General features: G+C 37.5%; 1 protein-coding gene across 1 annotated transcript; it reads left to right on the forward strand.

The window, feature by feature from the left end:
- The first annotated feature begins 2236 nt into the window (after positions 1-2236).
- wsb1 (WD repeat and SOCS box containing 1) lies at positions 2237-22836 on the forward strand. The gene is made up of 9 exons (XM_052106755.1): positions 2237-2615; positions 4774-4942; positions 6657-6928; positions 8431-8562; positions 9299-9399; positions 14588-14760; positions 14861-14974; positions 17377-17484; positions 21074-22836. The coding sequence occupies exons 1-9, from the start codon at positions 2576-2578 to the stop codon at positions 21234-21236; spliced, it is 1272 nt and encodes a 423-aa protein (XP_051962715.1). The 5' UTR covers positions 2237-2575; the 3' UTR covers positions 21237-22836.
- The last annotated feature ends 921 nt before the right edge of the window (positions 22837-23757 follow it).

The following is a 23757-nucleotide window of genomic DNA, read 5'->3' on the forward strand; positions in this document are numbered from 1 at the left end:
TTTGAATTCATTCTCAAGATTATTTTGTTTAAAACAGATGCTGAGATAATCTAGAAATAGTTTTCAGATGTGTTTTTTATATAATTGTGAAGACAAACATACTGTAGACACATTTTTCATTTTAACATTATGTACTTCTACAGGATTTGGGTTAAATACATTGTTACATTTGTTTTAATTGCATCTAAACAAAATGAGAAATAAAATGAATGAAAAAAAAAAAAAGATATGTTATCTATAAATAAAAATAATATGGATAGTTGTTTTGGGTACTCAAATGTGAAACAGGGCATTTTAGCATAATATTCTTTGATCTCTGGAATGCCTCATAGGAATTTGTCACGATGAGACATTAACAATACAACAGAACAATAGTAAATGAAAATTTCTGTACTTTCAGTTTAAATCTTTGGAACATTTCAAATAGTTCCATTATCTTATTCACGTACTGTCTTTTTTCGCTCTCACATATAAAACTTTACATCCAACAGTGGGTTTAAATGCCTCATCTTCACACTCCTTATCAGCATGTATTCTTCTTCTTCTTCTACTTCCAACCAGCATTTGGTGCATTACCGCCACCAACTGAACTGGACTGTGAACAGCAATATGGAAGGACAGCTCTTATCGCACTTTTCCACTGCACGTTACGGTTCGACTCACCTCAACTCTACTCACTTTACTTTTCTGAGCTTGCATTTCCACTGCAGTTTAGAGCCATCTAAACATGGGTGGGATTATAGGCTGATCGTCATAGCCTTTAATTGTGCCGTCTCTACTGCCATGACTACCAAAACAAAAATATGACCGCTAGCTGTTATTAGCCATTGTGCTGCATAAAGCAGTTGTTGCATGGTGACTTTACACAAGTGTAACAGTTAAATTGGCCTGGTTGTTTTAGAAGCAAGCTTCCAGTAGCTGGTCATCTAAATAAAGTGAAGCGTCCAAGCATAGTATAGAGTTAACATAACAAAATGTACCATCCTCCATCGTGGATCAACGCAGTCCAGGGCACTCTCCCTCCCATTGCTCGGCAGTTTAGATAGCATCCATTTGGTCAAAACACTTCCACTTTTCCTTGATGGTTCTGTAGTCACTTTTAAGTTTTTTACATTTTCCCTACACTGTTGGTAGGACCAACCATGTGTGGCCAACAGCTGATACACTTCCTGAGAGACTTTTTCGTTTCACTCATCGCTAACGAGTGGACCGTCTGGTCCTCGTTTATTGACCACGGCGTGGCTTTGCGCACAGCCATTTCTTTTTTCACAATTCAACAAATGATACTGTTATCGCTGTTGCTGACTTTAAAACTAGCGGGTTGATGACAATGAAAACCATTGACGCTGGTAGTGACGATTCTCCCTGACCAATCAGTGATCTGCAGGATTTTGACATCACATTTAGTATCGGCTCAGCTCTCTTGGAACCTTGACCAAGGTGGTACTAAAAAAGTATCAGGTACCAGGTACTATCCACAGTGGAAAACCACAAAAAAGCAGTTGAATTGTACCGTGCAGTGCCTACTGTAATGGTGCAAAAGCCCCTTTACACACACACATACACATACACACACACACAAAACGTATATTCTCGAATATAATCCTGTTGCTTTCATATACCTCAAAACATCATCTGTCATTTCTAATGTCCCTTGTTTTTTCACTACTTTTTAATGGCATTCCTTGGATTCTCTTTGTCTGCAATTTTGAGTGTAATTCTTGTCTTACATTGTTGTAGACTCTGCAATGTAGAATAACATGTTCAACTGCCTCTACTTCATCACAGTGACTGCATAACCCATTATGGTGCTTTTTTATTTTATAAAAATTTCCATTTTATCCATATTCTTGTTATTATTGATTCTTCTCTTCTTCTTAATAAAGATGAGCTTCCTCCTCTTGTACCCACATGTTCCTGTATCTTATATAACTGTCTCCCCTTTATTTCTCCATCCCAAAGTTTTTGCCAGATATAATTTGCAGCTTTATGAATAAGTGCCTTGGCTTCCGATTTGCTCGTGCTCGAGTTCGACATTATTACATCCTGATATTACGGTTCTTATCATTTTTATACGATCAGTTTTACACGATTTCATTCCATTCTTTAGGCTCTCGGTTATCCAGCCAATAAGAGGCCACGCTTAAAAGTATTTGCACAAATCAGAGGGAGGTGCTCTGTCGTCGCAACCCGTATGACGTCAAAAGAGTGTTTGTTCGAATCCCCAGAACTCTTGCTTGCAGCCATTGTAAAACACAGCTTTCAAATAGATCACGTCGCAATTTGAGATAGACAACTATTTGCTGTTTTTGGTTTCTTTTAAATCTCAGTTTGTTAAGCACAATTGTTCTTTAAAGAAAAAACAGGAATCTTTTTTTGTCGTATTTAATTGTCGTTTATTTAAAAAAAAAAAAAAAGAAGCGTTGAGACGACTTGCGACACGCCGCATTCCCAGGCATCGAATTTACTGAGGACACACATACAACCCCCTCGCCGTTTGTTTCGCGCATTCATTTGAAGATTTTTATTTCAGTAACCAAGAAGACGTAGGTTTAAGGGACGCGTTTCAATTTAGATGGCAAGCTTCCCAGATTTTGTCAACGAAAATGAAATAGGTGAGTCTTTTTTTTCCTCGTTGCTACGGCTGCTTTACATGGGGGATGGGTCTTTATGCCTACATATTTTTGCTTCTATTTTAACATTTATTAATCAAATTTCCTTTCTTTATTGTATCTAACATTGAACACACTTTTATATGGCTTTATTGCATATCACCTGCTTCCATTGTTTGTGTAGTCCGTGTAAATGAAGACATCCTTGCAAAATATTAACCGAGAAGGCAGATAGAACCCAAACAAACGCCCGAGTCAGTGCCGAGAATCGATTCCGACGCGTTGAGAATCGAGAATCGAAAAGCTGGAGTCGATTGTTTTGGGGGAACCGGTTGATATTTTAGTCTACATTTCGTCGGCCACTGAACTACTACACATTTCAGAAGCCTAGCAGTACTAAAATAGTTATAAAATGGCTGCATCACAACGATAATCAACCTGACTCTGAGTCATTTGTAGTCCGTTAGCAAATGCATATCCGCAATCACACAAGCCCTTCAACACATCTGCTTTCCTGGCCTGTATGATTTGCTGGAATTTAAAAAATATATATATATTTTTACTATGGATGTATATTACGTAACATGCCAAAATTGTGACAGTAAATTGGCAAACAATAACACAGTCTGCAATAAGGAGATGGCAGAGTTCAGTTAGCTTCACAGATCACGTCTGTATGTTAAAGTTTAAATGATCAATGTGCTGCACTTATTAAAGTGAGAATGTAACGTTTCTCCACTCGCTTTGAACATTTTTACTGTTTTAAAACCTTTTACATAGTTTTTGTTGGTCTACATTTTACATTAAACTTATTTTATGAAATAAATAATAAAAAAAAACATTATAAAATGTGTGTGTGTGTATATGTATGTGTGTGTGTGGAAGTTTGGAAGTGTATTGTTTGGACATTTTATTCCGTGTTTTATTCCGTGTTCAAAAGGTACTGGGCATTTACTGTACATTATAACGTAAACCTATTTCTAAACAATAACTCGTGAGTGGAATCAGACAACTTCAATATAGGTTAAATTGTGCTTTTAAGTTTATTTCGGTAATTCTTGGAAATACAGGCACATCTACTCAAAATTCCCTCAAATGTAACGAATGGGATTGAAGCATCACGCTTTGGTATGTGCATACAGGCCCTAATTTAATTTTAGAATATACCTATTAGTAGTAAATGTCATATTCAAGTCATAGTTTATTTGAGCAGAATTAAATTAAAATGTTAAATTTTTCAATACGTCTACTTACGCAAACTTTGATTATAGTCCCAATGAGAAAAAAATGACATGGACAAATTACGAGAAACCGAAATGATTAGTTCACCTCTGGAATCATTTGTTCTTTTGTCACGCGACTCGGACCAGATGTCTCGAGAGGTGACCTAATATTTTCTGTTTCCTGTGTGTGCATATCGTATACGGCTGTCACGTTACAAAAGAACGAACGACTCGGACCAAAAGAGTTGAAAGGTCAACTAATCATTTATTACTGCACACTGCCTATGCGGCAAACAAAATGAACGAATCACTCTCTGAGACTACTCGTCTTCTGAGTCACAAAAGATTAGTTCAAAATGAACGAATCGTTCATGAACGACCCATCACAACTTTAGCGAGTCCACACCCTCCCCCACAGTCATTTTCTCCAGACTCCTTGCTTCACCACCTGCACTCTCAATCAATAAGTCAACATAAAAACTGTGTTTACAAAGTCAGGCTTAATTGTCTTTATTGTATGGAGACAAGTCAAGAAAACGAAAGTTAAGTAGAAATAAAACTTAAAGGAATATACAAGCCAGCTATTGAACATTTAATTTCATTTTTTTTTTTACTTGCACTTGACCCTACCAGAGAAAGTGAAAAAAAATAAAAAAATTTAAACTGTTTTATATGCATCAATTTATACATTTTAATTGTACAACAGTTGTGAAGTATACAGCTGTAATGTACCTTTATGACTCTGTAAACCCATTCAGACACCTTTGCTGAAAAAATAACTTGGATTAGATTAATTTTCAACCCATTTTTAAATTTGAACACAACCTCATCTTTTTGTTCTTTAAATGCCATGTAGCCCATGTATACATTTTTGTTACAAAATAGTGACATGTAACTCTTTACTTATGATTATTTTAATTTGTTTTCTGTTGTAATAGGTAAAGCCAAGTTTATCGGGGAACTCCTTCCTCCTGTTGCTCCCTTTGACCAGAAGTCTGGACGGGAGACTTGGACTGTATCTTTTGCACCTGACGGTTCCTATTTCGCTTGGTCTCAAGGGCATCGGATTGTTAGACTTGTACCATGGAAAAAATGTTTAGCCAGCTTGTGAGTATACACAATCTCTTTGTTGTGATTTGATACAATACAGCTTGTGTTTTTATGGACTGACAAAAGGCAGTGTTTGGCGTGTGCTGGTCGTCTGGTTTGGCCTACTGGGCATTCATGGTGGCTACACCACAGTGGTGCCCAGTGTTTGGTCCAGTTTAGCATTCTATCAGTAGCACTGCATAGGTCACCACTCATCTCACCTTACGCCGTAAATAGAAGGGCAGCCACCGAGTACATGGGCCTGCCAAAACAGCCATTGTCCTACTCAGAATGTGAAGTCCTCATAATGAGGTTCGCATCAGTGCCCTTTGGCTGCTTGCCCTCAGCAGAACAGACGTTCAACGTTAAAAATACCATTGGCAAAAAACAGAAAAACAAAATGAGACCAGAGTTGGATGCAGCAATCCAACTTCACCCTCAACAAGCTACATATAAATTGGGACTGTGCGTACTTTAAGAACATGATTTAATGTGACATTTTTCTCCCTGGATTTAATATTAAATGCTTATGCAAGTAGCCTTCATAATTTCTAAAAGTAGACCGCTAGTTTTACAACATAAGGAGGGCTAACAACAGAGTTAAACCTTAACAAGGAAGTTATTTGATGGTCAGAAGTAAAACAAACCATTGTAAATGCTACATCCATAAAAGACATGGTATTATAAAACCTTTTTCAGTTGCAAATTATTTGTAGTTTTACACAAAAGGGACACCATGTGGATAGTGTACACAATGAAATGAAAGCAATTCAAATAAATCATTGTACAGCAGGAAATAAACGTTACTTTACTGAATTAAACTTTTTAATAGTTTTCCCCCACTTTAATTCAGTGAATTTCATTTTGAGGTATTTTTAAAGGATAATTTTAGTCCTCTTTATTATTAGAACAATAATAAGTCTGGGCACAAGCTGAATAATTGTTTAAGAGCTAATGGTTAATTGTTGCATTAATTGCTGAATAGTTGAATAATCGCTAGATTAATAGATTATCAAAATAATTGTTATTTGCAGCCCTACTACCTAAAGAAAACAAAATTAAAATTTTAGGTTCAAGGTGAACATGTTCTTATTTTATAATTTAATCACTTTCGCCTTTTTTGTTTCTTTAAGACGGAAGTGATTAAATCATTTAATCACTTGTCTTTATTTAATACAAATAAGTAATAAAGTAGTAGTAAAGAAACTAAGACGGGAGTGACTAAAGTGTTTCTTCAAGCACTTATCTTTTGATTCTAACAGCAATTCTTGTCATGTGTCATTACGAGACATCTTACAGGTCGCCCACCACTGTTGCGTGTAGAGGAGCAAAGTTATCAGTGCATGAAATACCCATATTTGGACGAGGAGCTTGCGAAATAAGAAGCTGGATTCAGCCTTGTAGCATTTAGTGGGTCACGGGTGCTAATTTCATACCCTGGGCTACTGTTTACAATACTTGGTGAATTCCCAGATCTTTTGCTATTTCCCGATATGTTCAACCATCATCGTCTGTCAATGAGTGTCAAAATTGGCATCCCAGTTCCTTTTTTCTGTTTCCTGATATTGTCAATAATCATCATCTGTCAATAAGTGTCAAAATTGGCATCGGGATATTTGCAAGAACGTCGGTATCTGATTACATCATAATATCGCCCAGCCCTACAGCGTAATCATACCAACATGTGTAATCATGCTCCTCATCCCAACACCAACTCTTTTCATTGTCCTAGTTCTGTAAGCAAGGAAGATCGGTCGAGTGGTGCAGGGTCTCAGCGACTCTCTCGGCAGAACAGTGAGAGCAGTTTGGTGCCAGGTGAGCCTAGAGAGCACACCATCGATTGCGGTGACATTGTGTGGGGGCTGGCCTTTGGCTCTTCCGTTCCTGAGAAGCAGAGTCGCTGCGTGAACATCGAATGGCACCGCTTCAAGTTCGGTCAGGACCAGCTACTGCTTGCCACCGGCCTCAACAATGGCCGCATCAAAATCTGGGACGTCTATACAGGTGAGGCTCCTCTCAGGGTGTGTAGTATGAAATGGGCAAGGTAGAATAACATGCTTGTTAGATTCAGTTTGTAGTAAATGCGGTTAAATGTAAGTAAATGTGCAATAAAAGTCTACCCATGATGTTCTACAACAACTCTTCTGCATAGTCGCTTCCTGTTTTTCAGTTTCCCAGCAGGTGTGTGCGTGGTCAGGAGAGGTGGTTATATAAGGTGTTGACATGATCTCTTAAGCTCTGTTTCTTTGGTCATTTTGACCTGTTCTTTTTATTGCTTTATAGTGCTCAGATCATGTAAAAAATTTTATATCCCCTACTGACCACTGACCACTTTAGCATTTCAGTGCAATCCTTTGTCACCAGTCAATAACAAACAAACTTACTTTTACATATTTACTCAAACCTGAGTGATCGATTCTTAGAGGTGTGCTATACCTTTCACAATACAACTGCTGTTTGAACTTTTGAACCATTTTTCATTGCTTCCTAGAGAATGGCCACTGGGGTGCTGTCTTGGCCTCTTGTAACGTTTCACAGTTTTTTAATGATCAAAACATGAATCGGTGTTTGGAGAACCCTGCCAAATGCTGTATTGGATTTTTCATAAAACAGGGAGGTGGTTCTTGACTGCAGAAGATCGTTGGCAGCACTTATGAGTTATTATAATTTTTTCTGCCTGCTTCAGAATTTATTAATGGGTAGGCAGGTCCTGTACAGACACTGCCATTGGTTGTTCTGAGGAGTTAGAAATGTTTTGTTCAGTAGATGACTCCACCTCCCTTCTAACTAAAACTGCACTGCCATAAATTTACTCAAATTGGTCTTTTCAGGATGTGAGACCTCCTCCAATTGCCTTTATCGTCCTCCCCTGGAAATCTGATAGCACTGTATTGTACAGTATCTTGATAGGGCTTGTGCCATATACCTGTAATTTTTCAAGCTTAGTGAACGTCTGTATTCACACTTGACAGGTTGCGAATTGACCCTGGTACTAAACCCCAATCAAATTTCCAGAAATACTTGTTAAGAGTTTGAGTCAATGTAAATTAAACTAATTGTAGGGATTCAATGTGGATTAGCCTGACAGGTTGCTCTCATTGTGCTTACACATGCCTCCAAGCTATTCAGGTGCATTCATGCTGTGAAATCGTGTTTTTATTTTTTTTTTATTTTTTTTCCCTCTTCTCCTCTGTTGCCTTTTACTCTAATGCAAAGTGCCTTGAAATATTTCCCATTTCTTTGATTCGTTAAGAGACAAAAAATGTTTTTAAAATGTGAATTTTGTGATTTGGTGTGACTCCTGTACTGCCCTACTTGTTCTAGAAAGTATATAACTATGTCGCTCCCAAGATGGAACGGCAAGGTGTTGTTAATGGGGATAAAACATTGACACCGCAGAATCGATTAGCTTGGACTTTGTACTGTAAACTGTAGTTGGCCGAGAGTGATTTGGCTGTAGGCTATTTTTCTACCTTTTATCCTCAATTTTGTTTTCTTGTACACAGGAAAGCTTTTGTTGAACCTGATGGACCACACAGAAATTGTGCGGGACCTGACATTTGCCCCAGATGGAAGTTTAGTGCTGGTTTCTGCCTCGAGAGACAAGACTCTACGTGTGTGGGACCTCAAAGATGACGGTGTGGACCAAATTTAGCTGTGTTTGACACTGCATATCTTAATTAGTTGCCACACAATAATAATTTTTTCTTCATCACATTTAAACTTTTGCCAAGTATTTTTCATGGTAAGTGGTCTGCACATATATAGCGCCTTGTTTTAACCTTAGCGGTTACCAAAGCGCTATACACTATGTCCCATTCACATACACAACCAACCCTGTGATAAGTGGCCACATTGGAATCTTTGCTTGTTTTCTTTCCTAGACAACAAACTGCTGCTATAAGGGGATCACATGATTCTCATCAACTTTGGGGAAAAATTGAGCTTCATTTTTTCTTTTTTTACACTAAGCATGAAGGAATGTTTGCCAGATTTCATCTAAATTTACCCCAGTCTCAAAATGGTCACCATTGGGACTTCTGTCACTGAAACCGAAATAATTTCAACATTATCTTAAGTATATTTATGTTGTTCCCTGGGAAATCTACTATTCTGGGAAGGTAAACCTCCCACTTCTGAAGTCATGCAGAAATACAGAGTATTTAAAAACGGAAAAATATGACCACCAAAGCTAGACATTCTTTAAATTTTCCTCTCTGCTCTTTCTGTAATATCAAGTGATTATATAAGATTTATCTCACCTTGTTTATATTTCTAGCTGTAAATGTTAAATCTGATCTAGCATCAACCCTAAATGAAATGCGACATGTATCACTATATCTCGTATACCTAATTTGTTTGTGTTCTTTGTAGGTAACATGGTGAAAGTACTACGTGGCCATCAAAACTGGGTCTACTGCAGCACTTTCTCTCCTGATTCATCAGTCCTTTGTTCTGTTGGTGCAGGAAAAGCGGTATGTTTCACTGTTCTTTATTCCTCTCTTTTAATGTGTTGGGTTGTTTTTGTCTGCTAAAGCCTGTTTTTGTTGTGCCATGAACAATCAATGAGTGGTAAATTAATGTTTAAAGCATCATAATGCTCTGTGTCATAATCTGCTCCTGCAAATCCTGCCTGTAGATGTGGTTCAAGAATTTATTTTTTATTTTTTTATTTTTCGAATAGATGTGTCTTATTATACGCATGTAGATGAAAGAAATGCAAATGTCTCAATAACATTTCAATGCAGCTATTTTCTTATCTCCATCCAAAAACCTAAAAATGCCATTTACAACATGATAGACTTTATGCATGTGAAAGGCTACACAGTCTATTTTTAAGAAAAAATAATTTGAATGAGATGCACCCTTAACAGTAAAAATGTTCTGTTTTATATAGGCTACATGGCAATGAGATGTCTAAATAATTTGACAATGAGTTGTCATGCTGATTGTATATATTTGTAAGCCCTTAAGGCATCACATCAAGGAAAGCATTACAGATTTACTCTCAAAGTTGTCAATAAGACATCCCCAAATCCAACACTTTACAGCCATGGCCAAAAGTATTGGCAGTGACAAAGTTTGCTGCTTCAGTAATTGTAGATTTATCTTTTCACATGTTTCTATGGTATACTGGGGGAAAAATGATAAGCATTTCATAAGTTTTAAAGGCTTTTATTAGCAAAAACACTCAATTTATGCAAAGAGTCAATATTTATATTGTTGACCCTTGTTCTTCATAACCTCTGCAATTTGCCCTGACATGCTGGATATCAGCTTCTAGGCCAAGTCCTGACTGATTGAGATCCATTCTTGACTTATTAGTTCTTGGATTTGATCACAATTTGTGGGCTTCTGTTTGTCCACTTGCCTTTTGAGGGTTGACCACAGGTTCTCTATGGGATTAAGATCCGGGGAATTGCCTGGCCACAGACCCAAAATTTCAATGTAATGATCTCCGAGCCACTTCATTATCACTCTTGCCTTGTGACATGGTGGAAAATGCACAGTTCATCACCAAATAGCACCTAGATCGTTAGGAGAAGTTGCTCTTTCAGGACGTTTTGATACCATTCTTTATTCATGGCAGTGTTTTTGGGCAGAATTGTGAGAGCCCACTCCCTTGGATGAAAAGCAACCCCACACATGGATTGTCTCAGGATGCTTCACTGGACTATCGATTTTCCAGATGTCCCAAACAGTCGGAAGGGGGCTTCATTAGAGAAAATATCTTTGCACCAGTCTTCTGCTGTACAATCCTTGTACTTCCTGGAGAATTTCAGTCTGTCCTTGATGTTGTTCTTGGAGAGAAGTGGCTTCTTGACCCCAGGCCATTGTCCAAAAGTCTTTGCCTCACTCTGCGTGCATATGCACTCACACCAACCTGCTGTTAATATTGAGCAAGCTCTGCACTGGTGGTGACACGATTCCGTAGCTGACTCAGGAGAAGACGGTCCTGGCACTCTCTTTGAAGCTCTTGATGATCCGGTAAATGTTTCTTTTATGGTGTTATATTCTTTGCAGCATTTCCTTGCACGTGTGGCCATTTTGATGCAAAGCTATGATGGCGGCACGTCTTTCTTTAGAGGTAACCATTGTTAACAAGAACGCAATGATTGGAAGCACTTCCCTCCTTTTTATAGCAAACAGTCTGCTCTTATAATCCAATCTGAATGATGGTGATTTATTTCACCTGATTAGTACTCATTCTCACTTTCCCAGGTGCTGCTGATATGATTAGTGAAATTATGTTGGCTGGTCATTTTGTGTCAGGACCGAAAAACAATGAAATTTGTGTTTTTGTGAAAGTAAAAAAAAAATTGGCCAATAAAGCTTTTTGCAGTTATTTAAAATGCATCTGATCACTCTGCACAATAATCTAGAAACAATTTGAATCAACACCACAACAACTGAAGCAGAATAATTTGTGAAACAAAATGTCTCCTGCCAATACTTTTGGCCATGGCTGTAGTTCCTCCAGCTCTTAGCTAACTCTCCACCCTTGAGCAAGCTGCAGTGGTTGAACTGTACAGTTGTGTTTGTGCATAAGTGTCTTGCTTTCCTTGTCCCAGGTGGTAGCAGAACAGTTTGAGTGATTTTGAGGGAAGCGCCGTGCTGACATATAGAGCAGCCGGTGCAGACCACGTGGGGCACGGCTGCCATCGCGGCCCCCGTTGGACGCTCATGTGCCCGTGCCCACACCCCAAGGGCTTCCATGCTCTTGCCCGCAAGGGTTTCCTGTACGTAGGTTCTGCTCCATGTCTGTCTACCTCTGCTGTCGCAGTTCTCCCTTCCTCTACCACATCTCTCAGTAGAGAAGACTTACCTGGCAGTGAAAACCTCCTTAATCCCATCCTTCCCCTTTCCCTTCTGTTTCTGTTTTCCATCTCTATAGTCAGTGGTATTTCCATCCCATTTCTCCTCTAACGTCATCCAGTATAAACGGGAGTCCTAGGCATTGTGTCTGCTGTGTGTGTACACATGCCAATCAGTAGAAACCGAGCCCCACTCATTAGTGCCTTAGTTTACCGAACTAATGGCACCTATGTGTTTCTGAGCCACGATGCTAGGCAGCTGGTCTTTTTTCTTTTAAAAACAAAAACCCTAGTCACACTTTTGTAACTGGGTTCATAGTTGATGGGGGGTTGGGAGCATTGCTGGTATGTGTGAGCAATGAAAGGGCTCCTTGTGCTTCAACGGTCTGCCTGCAGTCCAATAATATTGGTCCACTTTGGAATTACAGTACTTTGAAGAAAATAGGTTCTGTTAAAATTGAGTAAACTGATTATGCAAATTTGTGAATTCCTGTTGCGTCATGCAAGAAGCCAGACTTGGACCAGAAGCAGATTTGTGAATACTTTCCATGCTGAAAACATTTACCATGGAGGGCTGGGCGATAGGAAGAAGTAATCGGATATCGACGATATTTAAAAAATATCCCGATGCCAATTGCAACAGTCATTTACAGACGATGACAATATAGAGAAATGACAACCACGGATCTTTTAGTCGCCAAATATATTAAACAGTAGCCCAGAGTGTGAAATTGGCACCCACCATGTGCGACAAGATTAAATCCAGCTCCTCGTCCAAATGTGGGTATTTCATACACAGGTAATTTGATAATCTACCCGCAACAGTGGTGGTTAACATGTAAGTCGTCTCGGAATGACACATGACAAGCAATGCTGTTTGACACAAAGACACACTCTTGAAGAAACGCACTTAAATTTAAGAACCGAAAAAAAGTCGTCAGTGTTTGTCTGATGCATTTGTTTGTTCTGTGGTGTCTCGTGGAACATGCACATGTAAAGAGTTGTCCCTTCTTTTCTGTTTCAGTCATCTGAAAACTATTTTCAAGAATATTGTTGGCTATGAGAATGCTGCAAATCTCAGGAGGTAATGTGAGTTTAGTTTGCTATATTTCCAAGGAGCAATTCGCGCTTAACATGCATTTTGTACGCAACTCTGCAGGTGTGTGTGCGAGATTTGTATTAAAGAAACGGATGAAAGTGATTAAACCATAAAATAACACAAACCACGTTCACCTTGAACCTAATATTTAGTTATTTTCTTTAGGCAGCATTAACTGAATTACAAAACGCAATGCAAACACAAATTTGATTAGAACACATATTTGGCAGTATTGTTTTGGAAACACAAGGGAATTTATTAGGCTTGCACATGATATGAAAACTGCGGTTTTCAATTTGTTTAAGCACCTATTAAGTGGGTCTTTTATTACTTGATTTGTAGGCTATTACTAATTTTTCATCTGTTGTTGTAGGCGGATAAATGCGTGATGGCAAATGGGGCCGTTGGAGATGATAAATGTTTGAATTTGCGGAGGTGGTTGTATATGATTTTTTTAACACTTCGTTATTTTAATTTTTCCTTTACGTTTAGTGCAATTTGAATTTAGAAATGAAAAGATTTGTTTAAACAAAATCAATAAAGCAAAAATATTGACCAACCCTCGGCATGGGGGTTGATGTAATCAGATATTGCATAATTGTTTCATATTGCCCAGTCCTATTATCATGTGGATGTTTTTTATATATATATATATATTTTGATTAACAAATTGTGATGTTCTCAAGTTTTATCAGTTGCTTCTCATTATGCTTGAGCATTTAGAGGAGCAAACAGGAGTTTACTAATATGTATAGAATCATACCAGACTTGCAAAAAGACCTTTCATGTGCAAAATATCTGGCTTTGCTTAATTTGAATACCAGCAGAGTTCTTGGACACGGAAGCCCTTTCATCTCACATAAGACTTGTATTTGCACCATTGTAGTTTCACTACCAACACCAGGATGTTTAAACTACAAATAGCTTTTGAAATGGAAATGTATGCTTTTGCTCAAGTGCAATGTCTATAGCTGGATCAAATAAAGATTAACAAGGATGTTTGCTTAGGCCTAAATGAATGTCAAACTGTTTGATTACATTTTTGCCAGAAGCTGAAGTATTGTGCTGGAGCAAAGCAAGCTCTAGAAAATCTCATAGCTGATTTTGATTTAGAAAAGTTTTCAGTCTGATGTTTCTGTATTCTGTGTTTGCCAAAGGAGTCAACCTTTTGGCCATGAAATGTTCTCTTCTGTTGCAGTATCTGTGTCTCTTCGTAGGCCTCCGCCGCCGCGGTACAAGCCTATTGTAAACTCAAGTGAACTAAACTGAAAGGGGATACCAGTGGAGTAACATTATGTTACCTTAAGTTACTACTTGTTTGTATATATTTTTTTCCACATTGTAGTAATTCATAAAAAAAATATAATTTTAATGTGTATTATTTCTGTATGTACTTTGCAGTAATTATAAGCAAATTTGTAATTTTTAGCATACATCTTATTTTTAAAATTGAGCAGTATGCTTATTTTATTTGACATGGATAAAGTTACTTGCAACTGCTATCTGCTTTTGTAGAGATTGAAATTTGTGCATTGATTTGACATTTCCAACTAAGCCCTGCTGTTTCAATGGCATGTGTTACTGTCTTGCAATTTTTGTCTGGGTTTGGTTGTAGTGTTTAAAATATTTTCTAAAAATGGCACAACACATTCTATCTTGCTGTTTAATTTTATTTGTCTAACTCTTGACATGTTTATTTTATGTATGAAATGGTACAGTGGGCTATAACAAACGTTTCTTGCATTGCAGGTCTTCCTGTGGGACATGGATAAGTACACACTTATCCGTAAGCTAGAGGGTCATCATAACGATGTGGTGTCCTGTGAGTTTTCTCCTGATGGGGCTCTGCTGGCCACAGCTTCCTATGACACCCGTGTCATAGTATGGGACCCTCATTCAGCAACCATTCTGCTTGAGCTGGGGTAAAAACTTTGCTTTTTCCTTTTCTCTTGTCTATTGTTTTTGTTTTTTTCTCTCCTCGGTGTGTTAACGCTCATGTTGTTGATCTCTTATCTCCTCCAGGCATCTCTTCCCTCCTCCCTCACCCATATTTGCTGGAGGAGCAAATGATCGATGGGTTCGCTCCGTTGCCTTCTGTCACGATGGTCGGCACATTTCCAGTGTCACTGATGACAGGTAAGTAAAGAAATTTGTTTGTGTTGCGCTTTCACAACACATAATTTCAAAGCAGCTTTGCAGAAAATTATGCTTTAACAGAAAAAGCTGTAATATAGTAATGTCTTTGAGTCATAATAGTACGGTTAAAAATTATTGTAAATTGTGCCTTAAAATAAATCAATTATATTTATATTAAGACCCCCAGTGAGCAAGATCAAGGCAGCTGTGGCAAAGAAGACAAAACTCCATAAGATGTTGGTTAATGGAGAAAAATAACCTTGGGGAAAACAAGGCTCACTGAGTGGGCCTGTTCCTTTATGATTAAACAGCATGAATATAATGCCAATATTACTTGTGTAAAAGTCATGATTTCAAATTAGTAAACTATGGAATTGTTGGGGGCAGGTTTGTGTAAAATTCAGAGTTAACTTTTCAATTCATGATTTGGAATTTTAATTGGAATGAAAGGATGTTGAATTTTACTGAATTCCAATCCAAAGAAATTCAACAAGTCACACTACTTTACACTATTTCATCAGTCAAGACACATTTAGTTACATATCACATTATCATTTTTGGCCAAGTATGCCTATTTATTCCCTAACAGGGAGATATATATATTTTTTATCTTATAGACTTAACTTTTCCCTAAAAATTGCCATCAAAAGATTTTGTTTTTGCTGTACAGCACCAGAAATGGTCCACCACATTGTTTTCAGGAAAATCCATAAAAATATAGTTAAATAAATGAAGTACACATTTCTATAGGTGACATTTTAAACATAATTTATTATTAATACCATAAAAAGTTATGTTTGTAGAACTAAGTTTGCATTTTATAAGTTGATTTACTTAAGTAAATTAGCTGAACTTAATGTCAACCTGCCATGACTTGTACATATTACATATTAATTATACATATTTTCCTTGGTTTTAATGTATTCAAAATTCTGAGTATCTCATGTACATTTCTAGAAACATACAGGAAAAACTCTGGAAAAAGTTAAGAGACCACTGCTAAATTATCAGTTTCTCTGGATTTGGACTTGAAAGCCCATTTATTGTATGCGAAGCACTGTTTTGGATTGGTCTTAATGGTTGGTTTTGGATTGGCTTTTCCACACCATTCAAATTAATAGATGGTAGTCATGAAATTAGCCCACGATACAAAAAAAAAATGGTTGTACACAAGATGTTTTAAATAAAAAATAAACACACAATAATAGGAGTAAAGCTTCAGTGTGCTTTTTTGTAACCCTAACATATACCCAAATTGTTTAGCTTTTGAAAAAAATGTAGTCAAAATTCCCTGCATTAAATAATTTACTGTAATGGGGTTCAGGAAAGGAGGCGGAAAACGTATCAACACTCGAGACTTAAATTATAACATCAAACTGGAACATAATAACGGGCGTCGACCACAAACACACACACACACACACACACACACACACACACACACACACACACACACACGGAGATCTGTGTGTGTTTCTCTCTCCAGCACTCATGAAGGCGACTCCTTATCTCTCTCCCGCTGATGGGACTGTTCAGCACTAGGCACGCACACTCATGCCCTCCTCCTAATAACAAATATCAAATAAAAAAAAAAAAGCATGAAATAAAAAAGATAATTACCAAAAAAAAATCATATTTTTAGGCCTATATAATTGCCTTTTCTTTGTACAGGGGGCTCGGGACATTTGGGAGGTCAAAGGTACACCATTTCCGAAATATGCACACTTCTGTATGGAAACAGCTTAAGGGCAGATTTCTTTTATGATCAAACAAAACGTATGCAAGAGTTTTCTAAGCATGATATCACGCAAACCATTTTTAGAGATAAAAGGCCATTTGAATGGAAACAGGCAGAAGACTGCAAATTTCGCCAACATCTTAAGCATTTTCAATTTGTCTAACAAAACAGCACGAAAGTGGATGGAAACTAGGTTACTGATAGTTTGTGATGCAGCAAGCAGCTTTCATGAAGTGTTAGTGGAGTGATAGGGGTGTGTTTGTTGCAGGGCCTCTTTCTGGGAAAGATCACATGCCTCTCATATGACATCCATTAATCGCTATGAGGCATCCAGTTTCTGCTAAATCTGCCTAGCTGCACCTCCTGCCAATTCATGGTGGAGACGTCTTTCTCTTCTCTTCCTGAGAAAATGAAGCTGTTTGTGCTCCACAAATTGGCAGACGTGGGGATAAAAATATATTCCTGACTGAGCATATTACTTGTTTTGCTTATTTAAAAATGAAATTATAAAAAATATATCTAGTTAGCCAGGTTTGAGTCAAATTTGATATTGTCTTGTTTAGCATTTGGCTTCATAGTTTGCTTTTGACATTTAAAAGAATACATTTGTGAGGCACTGGAAATCACACGGTAAATGTAACAATCCATTGTGTTTGTTCCTCAGGTTGGTGCGGTTCTGGAGCATTGATGAGAGGAGTCCTCAAGCCATCGCCCATCTCACTAATGGCCTCTGTTGTGCCTTTTCTACTGATGGAAGTGTCTTAGCTGCTGGGTAATAATGTGTTACTACTATGTTATTAAGGCCCTGACATACTCTTGGAGAAGGTCTTCATTTTTTTGCTCCAAACAAATTCGAAACAGTGAGGCTTTTTAGAGAATTTAACTGAGGCACATAAGACTGCATTTAACATTAAAATGTTATAAATGACTTCTATGAGTAGATTTCACACAAGATCAGTTAAAGATTTTGTATCAACTTGATGATTTTAAGTAATATGTATGCCATAATTATGTATAATTTCTCTTGTTTACATTTCTGCATTCGTGGCATCCATTATATGCACTGGTTACACTTGTATATTTTATGATGAAAATGATTGGTCACCAGAAAGTGGCAATTCTGCTTACATCCACTGTATAATCAGTGTACTCTTTACCCCTGTACCGCTTTCTCCACAGCAATGTTATTTCCCTACCAAGCTTGTGTAAATAACAAACATTGCATCTGAGAAAGACTTCGCTTTTTGTTCTCTGTGCTTTGCAATATTTCCAGAGTTGTTGCTGTATTTGTTTCCTTAAATTTGCATCATGACCTGCAGTAGAATTGCACTGCAAATGTGGGGTTTCCCTCTTTCATAAAACTCTAGGATTGCACATACTGTATATGAGATCTTGAGGATCTCATGATCTGATATTTTACATTGGTGTGGATAAATTAATATAGTTTGTATGTGCTTTTCCCACTGTACTCAGAGGAATGTTGAATTATTTCTGCTGTGTTGACTTTAGGGCTGAAATGATTAGTCGACATTATCGACAACGACACAAATTTTCATTGTTGAATAGTCATTTGATCTCATTTAACCTAACATGAGATCACATTGAACTCTAATGAGCAGCACTGCAGTTTGCGCATGACTGAGAGGAAGAATTACACCGCTCGTAGTCCAGATGCACTCTAAACTTTCCAAACGGCTGATGTAGATCGCAAAGTATGAGGGAATTATAAAAACATTAAATTATAGCTTTATTAAAGTTCAAATAATACAGATGCAGGTTATGTAGATAACTACAAACTCTGAAACTGGCATTTCTCTGTGCAGTCAGCGGCTCTTCTATTAGCTGCGCGAATGTCCCGATCTAAGGTGGAGAGATTGAAACTGCACCCGGCTGATGCACACTCAATACCTTGTCACGGTGCATTTCTTATTGTGAAGAAAATTGGCAATATGCAGCTTTATTAATAAGAAGGGGTGTTTTTTTTGGGGTGGGCGGGGGGGTTAAAGATGGATTGAAGTGAACAAAGGTGAGAGAGGAAGTCTTTGCCACACCTGAAGCTGTTTGGAAAGTTTAGTGTACATCTGGACTAGGGTTGCGTATACCGGTTTCACAGAATACCACGGTTTGAATATTGATGCTACCGGACGGAGAATCTCACATGCGCTTGCACATCTCCTTTCCTCATCTGCCTGTAAGACTCATCAACTTGCGTCTCTCACACACACACACAAATGCAGCGGAGAAAATGTCAGAGAGAGGAGAGGGGGTCTGACATGAGTGTGTGTGAGTTAAAGCATTGTTTCTCAATTGGTTTATTCGGACTGGGTTGCAGACAGCAGGGAAAGAGCAATGCCATGGTTCTCCCATTGAAGATATTTCGATGGCCGAGGCAGAATTAATGATAATCTCGCAAACTGTTAAAGCAGACATGGGCAATTTACAGCCTGCAGGCTGGATCAAGCCCTCCACATGGTTTAATGTGGCCCACGGCTCATTTATCGTTAAAGCGTTTGTATTTTTCATTGGATAGTTCGGTTAACTTGCATTGGGACATAACGTGTCTCCACAAGTGTTTAACATGCTCAGGGTTGCCAAATAAGAGGCGCAACACCCACAATTTCAGATTTATGCTTGTGCAAATTGGAAATATTCCACCTAATGTTATACTTATTTGGTGCAATCTGGCAACCATGCACGTGAGTGCGCTCTTTGTAGCTCTCGCTTCCTCTTGGAACAAACTTAGCGATCTGTAGTGCAATATTCTGCTCAAGGAAAAGTGTTATACGGCTGCTCTGTCGATTCTTGAGGCTGCTTGTGATGTTTGGTGCTACTAATTTTGCAGGTAAACCTTCTCAGTGATTAAATATAAAAGTAGATCTCGGCATCATTGACATGCGAGCAAAAGCAAGCCAGAGACTAATATGCATTAATTATTTGTGCAGTTTACAAATGTTGAAGTCCCTTCGCGCCTGTATGTTAATCTAACTCTTGCAGTAATCATTTATCATTGTCATGCAGTCTGTTATTCTGTTGTGTGCTGAAAGTCAAACGTTGACATCAACAAAAACAGTCACTTGCTGCATGTCCTTGTACTGGAAAACCATGAACAAAACAATGCAACATAAAAGGAAATGCAACCCAAGATACATTAAATACAGGTTACGTTTAATCTATGGCAGGTCGACACTTGATATCCAATGTAAAATCTGTCCTGAAGCAAAACCAGTTGAGAATCACTGAGTTAAAGTTAGACAGGAGCAGTATATTTTGTGTTAATAATCGTAGGACATTACTTCAAAATGTTATTTTTAATGTAGTTCATTTAACATATAAACTAATATACTTTAGTTATATAACATGTTATAGTTACATGCTATTTGTTTTTATCATGTTTATGATTTGATTTATTATAATTCTGTTAGCTTTTATTTTTTCTATTTTTATTTTCAAAAGGGAGACTTTTTACACATCAATAAATTAAATGGTTTCAATAATAATAATAAAGTATTTGCTCAAATACATAAATAAAATAATCCTTCTGTTTTCACTGATAATAGTAATTGTGTAATACCGTATTCTGTGAAACCGTGATATTTTCTGAGACTTATCATACTGTGAAAATCTCATACTGTTGCAACACTAATCTGGACTGTGATCTGTGTAATTCTTCCTCTCCTTAGTCAGGTGTGAGCTGCAGTGCTGCTCATCATTAGTTGAATGTGATCTCATGTTACATTAAATTAGATCAAACGACTATTCCACAATGAATATTTGTCAAATTTATTTTGTCTAACAACATCGACCCTAGTTTATCATTTCAGCCCTAGTTTAATTGACCACATAATCGGTGTTCTTTGGGAGAAACCTAGGTTTATTAAACTGCTCTGTTAATCCCTTAAAGGTGTAAGGAAAGTGGCTTTCATGAGTGCCTTTTTCTGCAAAAACCCTGGAATATTTGTGGACCAATGGCAGTAAATTACATCACATTCGTTCGTTTTTATGTTTTTCTGACTGTTTGTGAAAAATAATTTTAAATGTGAAAAAACTAGCACATTTAATAAAGCAGTATGAGAAATACAGACACTAAACTGGTTCTGCTGCCTAGTTTTAATTCAAATGAATTTATTTTGGCACCATTATACTGGTTGGCTTGCATTACGGTAAGGGTGTAAATCCTCATCCTTAACTGCATGACAGCACTCTGACAGGTCACGGGCAGGGCTGTACAAATTCAAGATGACATTGATTATTGTATGGTGACTTTGGTTTACTAAAAGGGCAGGTTTCAGTGCCAAGTTAAATACACTGGACCAGTAACTTTAATTTCTATATTGAACTATTTTTTTCTGTCCATCTCACAGGTCTCGTGATGGCAGCGTGCATTTCTGGGCTTGTCCACGCAGTATTGCAAGCCTCCAGCACCTGTGCCGCATGGCCTTGCGGAGAGTCATACCCACCCAGCAGGTTTACACGCTGCCTATTCCTTTCTCCATGCAGGATTACTTGGCCTACAAGATGCTTTAGCTTAGAACACATACAACAGCACTCTGTGAAACCAATGTTTTTTTTCTTTTTTTTTTTTCTTCTCCTGCCCTGGCACAACAACTTATACAGCACCTCAGTGTGGGTAAATGATGGCTAATGCTGGGTTACAGTGGTGCTTCTCTTGCTCTGTTCAGGAAGCTGTTCCTGCATTGAGTTTAAGAGTCCTAATGGGAGATAGTGTCTCCTAAAAGCTCAACAGTGTTTTCTTTTTCTTCTCTGGCTGGGAGTAGGATTAAAGGGAAGTGTCAATAATGTGAAAGTGTGTGTGTATGTAAGAGAGAAAGGGAGACCGGTTCCTATGACAGGACTGATTCTGGTAGTTCAGGGACACAGTCAGTGCCTCCCCTTTACGTGCCTCTTTAGAAAATGAATGCTAAGGCTGCCTCAGTTATGGCCTTCATTGCCACAAATCTGAAAAACTACAGTAACAGGTTTTTTTTTTTTTTTTTACTTGTATAGAGATTTGTAAAGGCAAGTTTTTGTTGTGTGTGTGTATACAGTATATACATGTATTTGTATAAATTGTTTTTTTCTCTCTCCATGCTACTCCTCCATCAATGCTTGTATTGAAAGTCTTCTCTGTACATTTATTTCTTGTGTGATGTTAAAAATCTGTAGGTGAATGACACAAAGAATTGCTTTAAAGGAGAGATGGGTCAGCCAGTTTTATTTACAATGATGAGATTGCCTAGCACTGATGCCACATCCCTGATTTCCTGTTCCGAAAGAGTTGCCACCTATTTCCACTTGCTGTATTTGCAATTAAAAATATGGCTCCATGCATAGTTTTGTCCTATCCATAATCTCTCCACTTTAAAACATCTCATTCAGATCTGGCATTCTAACCATTAGTGTTTTAACAGAGCCAAAGTGAGGTTGTATGGAGATGGTTGGTGTCTTATCTATCTCTTATTTTGAGGGAATTGGTAATATTGGTGCCAAAGATTGTGGGATGTCCTGTTTGTTGAGGCGTATGGACCTGCCAGACAAAACTCTGATGGTGACATGGGGAGTAGAGTGGTTCTATTAAGAATGTGAATTTCAGAATGTGGCATATTCGTCTGGTCATGCAGTCAAAAACACTCTTGGGAATAAAATGTTGTAAACCATAAAGCTGATGCCAAAGACCCCATTGGGTTCTAATTTTCCTCTCCCTCATTTATGGCTAAAACGTTAAAGTGTTTTATGTAATATGTATGCCTGTTGTTCTGCTTTGTTTTATGATGAATGCTGATATAACACCGATTGGGTTTACTTTGCTACTTCCTCTTTAGTAGGTTTAGAGTGGATAAATAGATGCACTTCAATGTTGCAAACAAAATGTTTGCCTTGCAGTGCTTTAGAGTATGGTGGTAGAAATTTTCAATCATTAATATTATAAAGAAAATGCTTTGATATTAGTTTGTCCAACTCTTTCACATAGAGATATAATGCCTAAAATATGCTGTGCTCACCAAGAGCAACTTAACAGTTCCTCAAATGTGTTGGACAAGAATGTAATTTTTCCTCCAGTCAATGTTTATTTTAATTTTTTTTTTTATCGATGGTTGTTGAAATAAAGGAGTTTTTCTAAAACGTTTCCATGTCTTTGTCATGTTTTAATGGTAATGCATGGGAACATTGACATTGTGCTGAATTATAAAAAAAAAAAAATGGAACTTGTAAAAGGGTCATTGACAAACAAGGTTTAAAAAAAAAAACATGTTTTAAATGTGTCAATATTGTAGAAATTTAATTTGTCTCTGTTGATTTGATGCATTTTTTTAAGAACTTTTATAGCATTTTCTTGAAATACGGACTAAAAAAAGATTTGAAGCCATTTTTAAACCCAATTCACAATCGTATTTAATCAAATTAAACAATGGTGACTCCCAAGACATTATAGATATTACAGCTTAATTTTCTGTTAATGCATGATTTTCAGTAAAGCTGCTTTGAAGCGATGTGTGTTGTGTAAGTTGCTATACAATTAAAAATGTCTTGACTGATGCATGTCATTTCAGCACTACCGCCACCAAATGGAAATGCAAAAATGTATAAATTCAACAGCTTCCTGAATACGCCTCTTGTCCGCAGCTGTTCAGATAGTCCTGTCACCCAACTCATGCCATTGGTTGAGTAACTGCGTTGGGACAGGTCTCGCAAAACATACACAGGTTTTTTTTTAAAGCGCCACAGAGATACAATGTTTACGGTGTTTGAGAAAATGAACCAGTTGTCTGTGCATATTAATCTGGGATAGAAAAAAGTATTTAACACTGGAAAAAGTTACATCAGATTTAATATTTTCAAGACCAAACCAATATCTAGATGTTTTCTAAGGGTTACTACATTTGACCTGAACAAAATATGCATTTTCATATGCGTGCCAAAATATCAGTTTTTCTTTTTTTTTAATCACATGCTGCCATAAGTGTCTAAAGGGGTCATCTCTATTTTGTCACATGACAAAATGGCTAATTATGCTACACCACCTGACTTTGAATTGGTTGACAAGTTT

Source organism: Xyrauchen texanus, chromosome 36 (assembly GCF_025860055.1).
Source record: "Xyrauchen texanus isolate HMW12.3.18 chromosome 36, RBS_HiC_50CHRs, whole genome shotgun sequence".
Taxonomy (NCBI): Eukaryota; Metazoa; Chordata; class Actinopteri; order Cypriniformes; family Catostomidae; genus Xyrauchen; species Xyrauchen texanus.

What these genes read in the sequence shown, in the direction of transcription:
- wsb1 (XM_052106755.1), top strand. Translation starts at nt 2,576, where the DNA reads ATGGCAAGCTTCCCAGATTTTGTCAACGAAAATGAAATAG. An exon ending in AATCTGGGACGTCTATACAG is followed by an intron (nt 6,929 to 8,430) that starts GTGAGGCTCCTC and finishes TCTTGTACACAG; the next exon opens with GAAAGCTTTTGTTGAACCTG. An exon ending in GGAAGTGTCTTAGCTGCTGG is followed by an intron (nt 17,485 to 21,073) that starts GTAATAATGTGT and finishes TCCATCTCACAG; the next exon opens with GTCTCGTGATGGCAGCGTGC.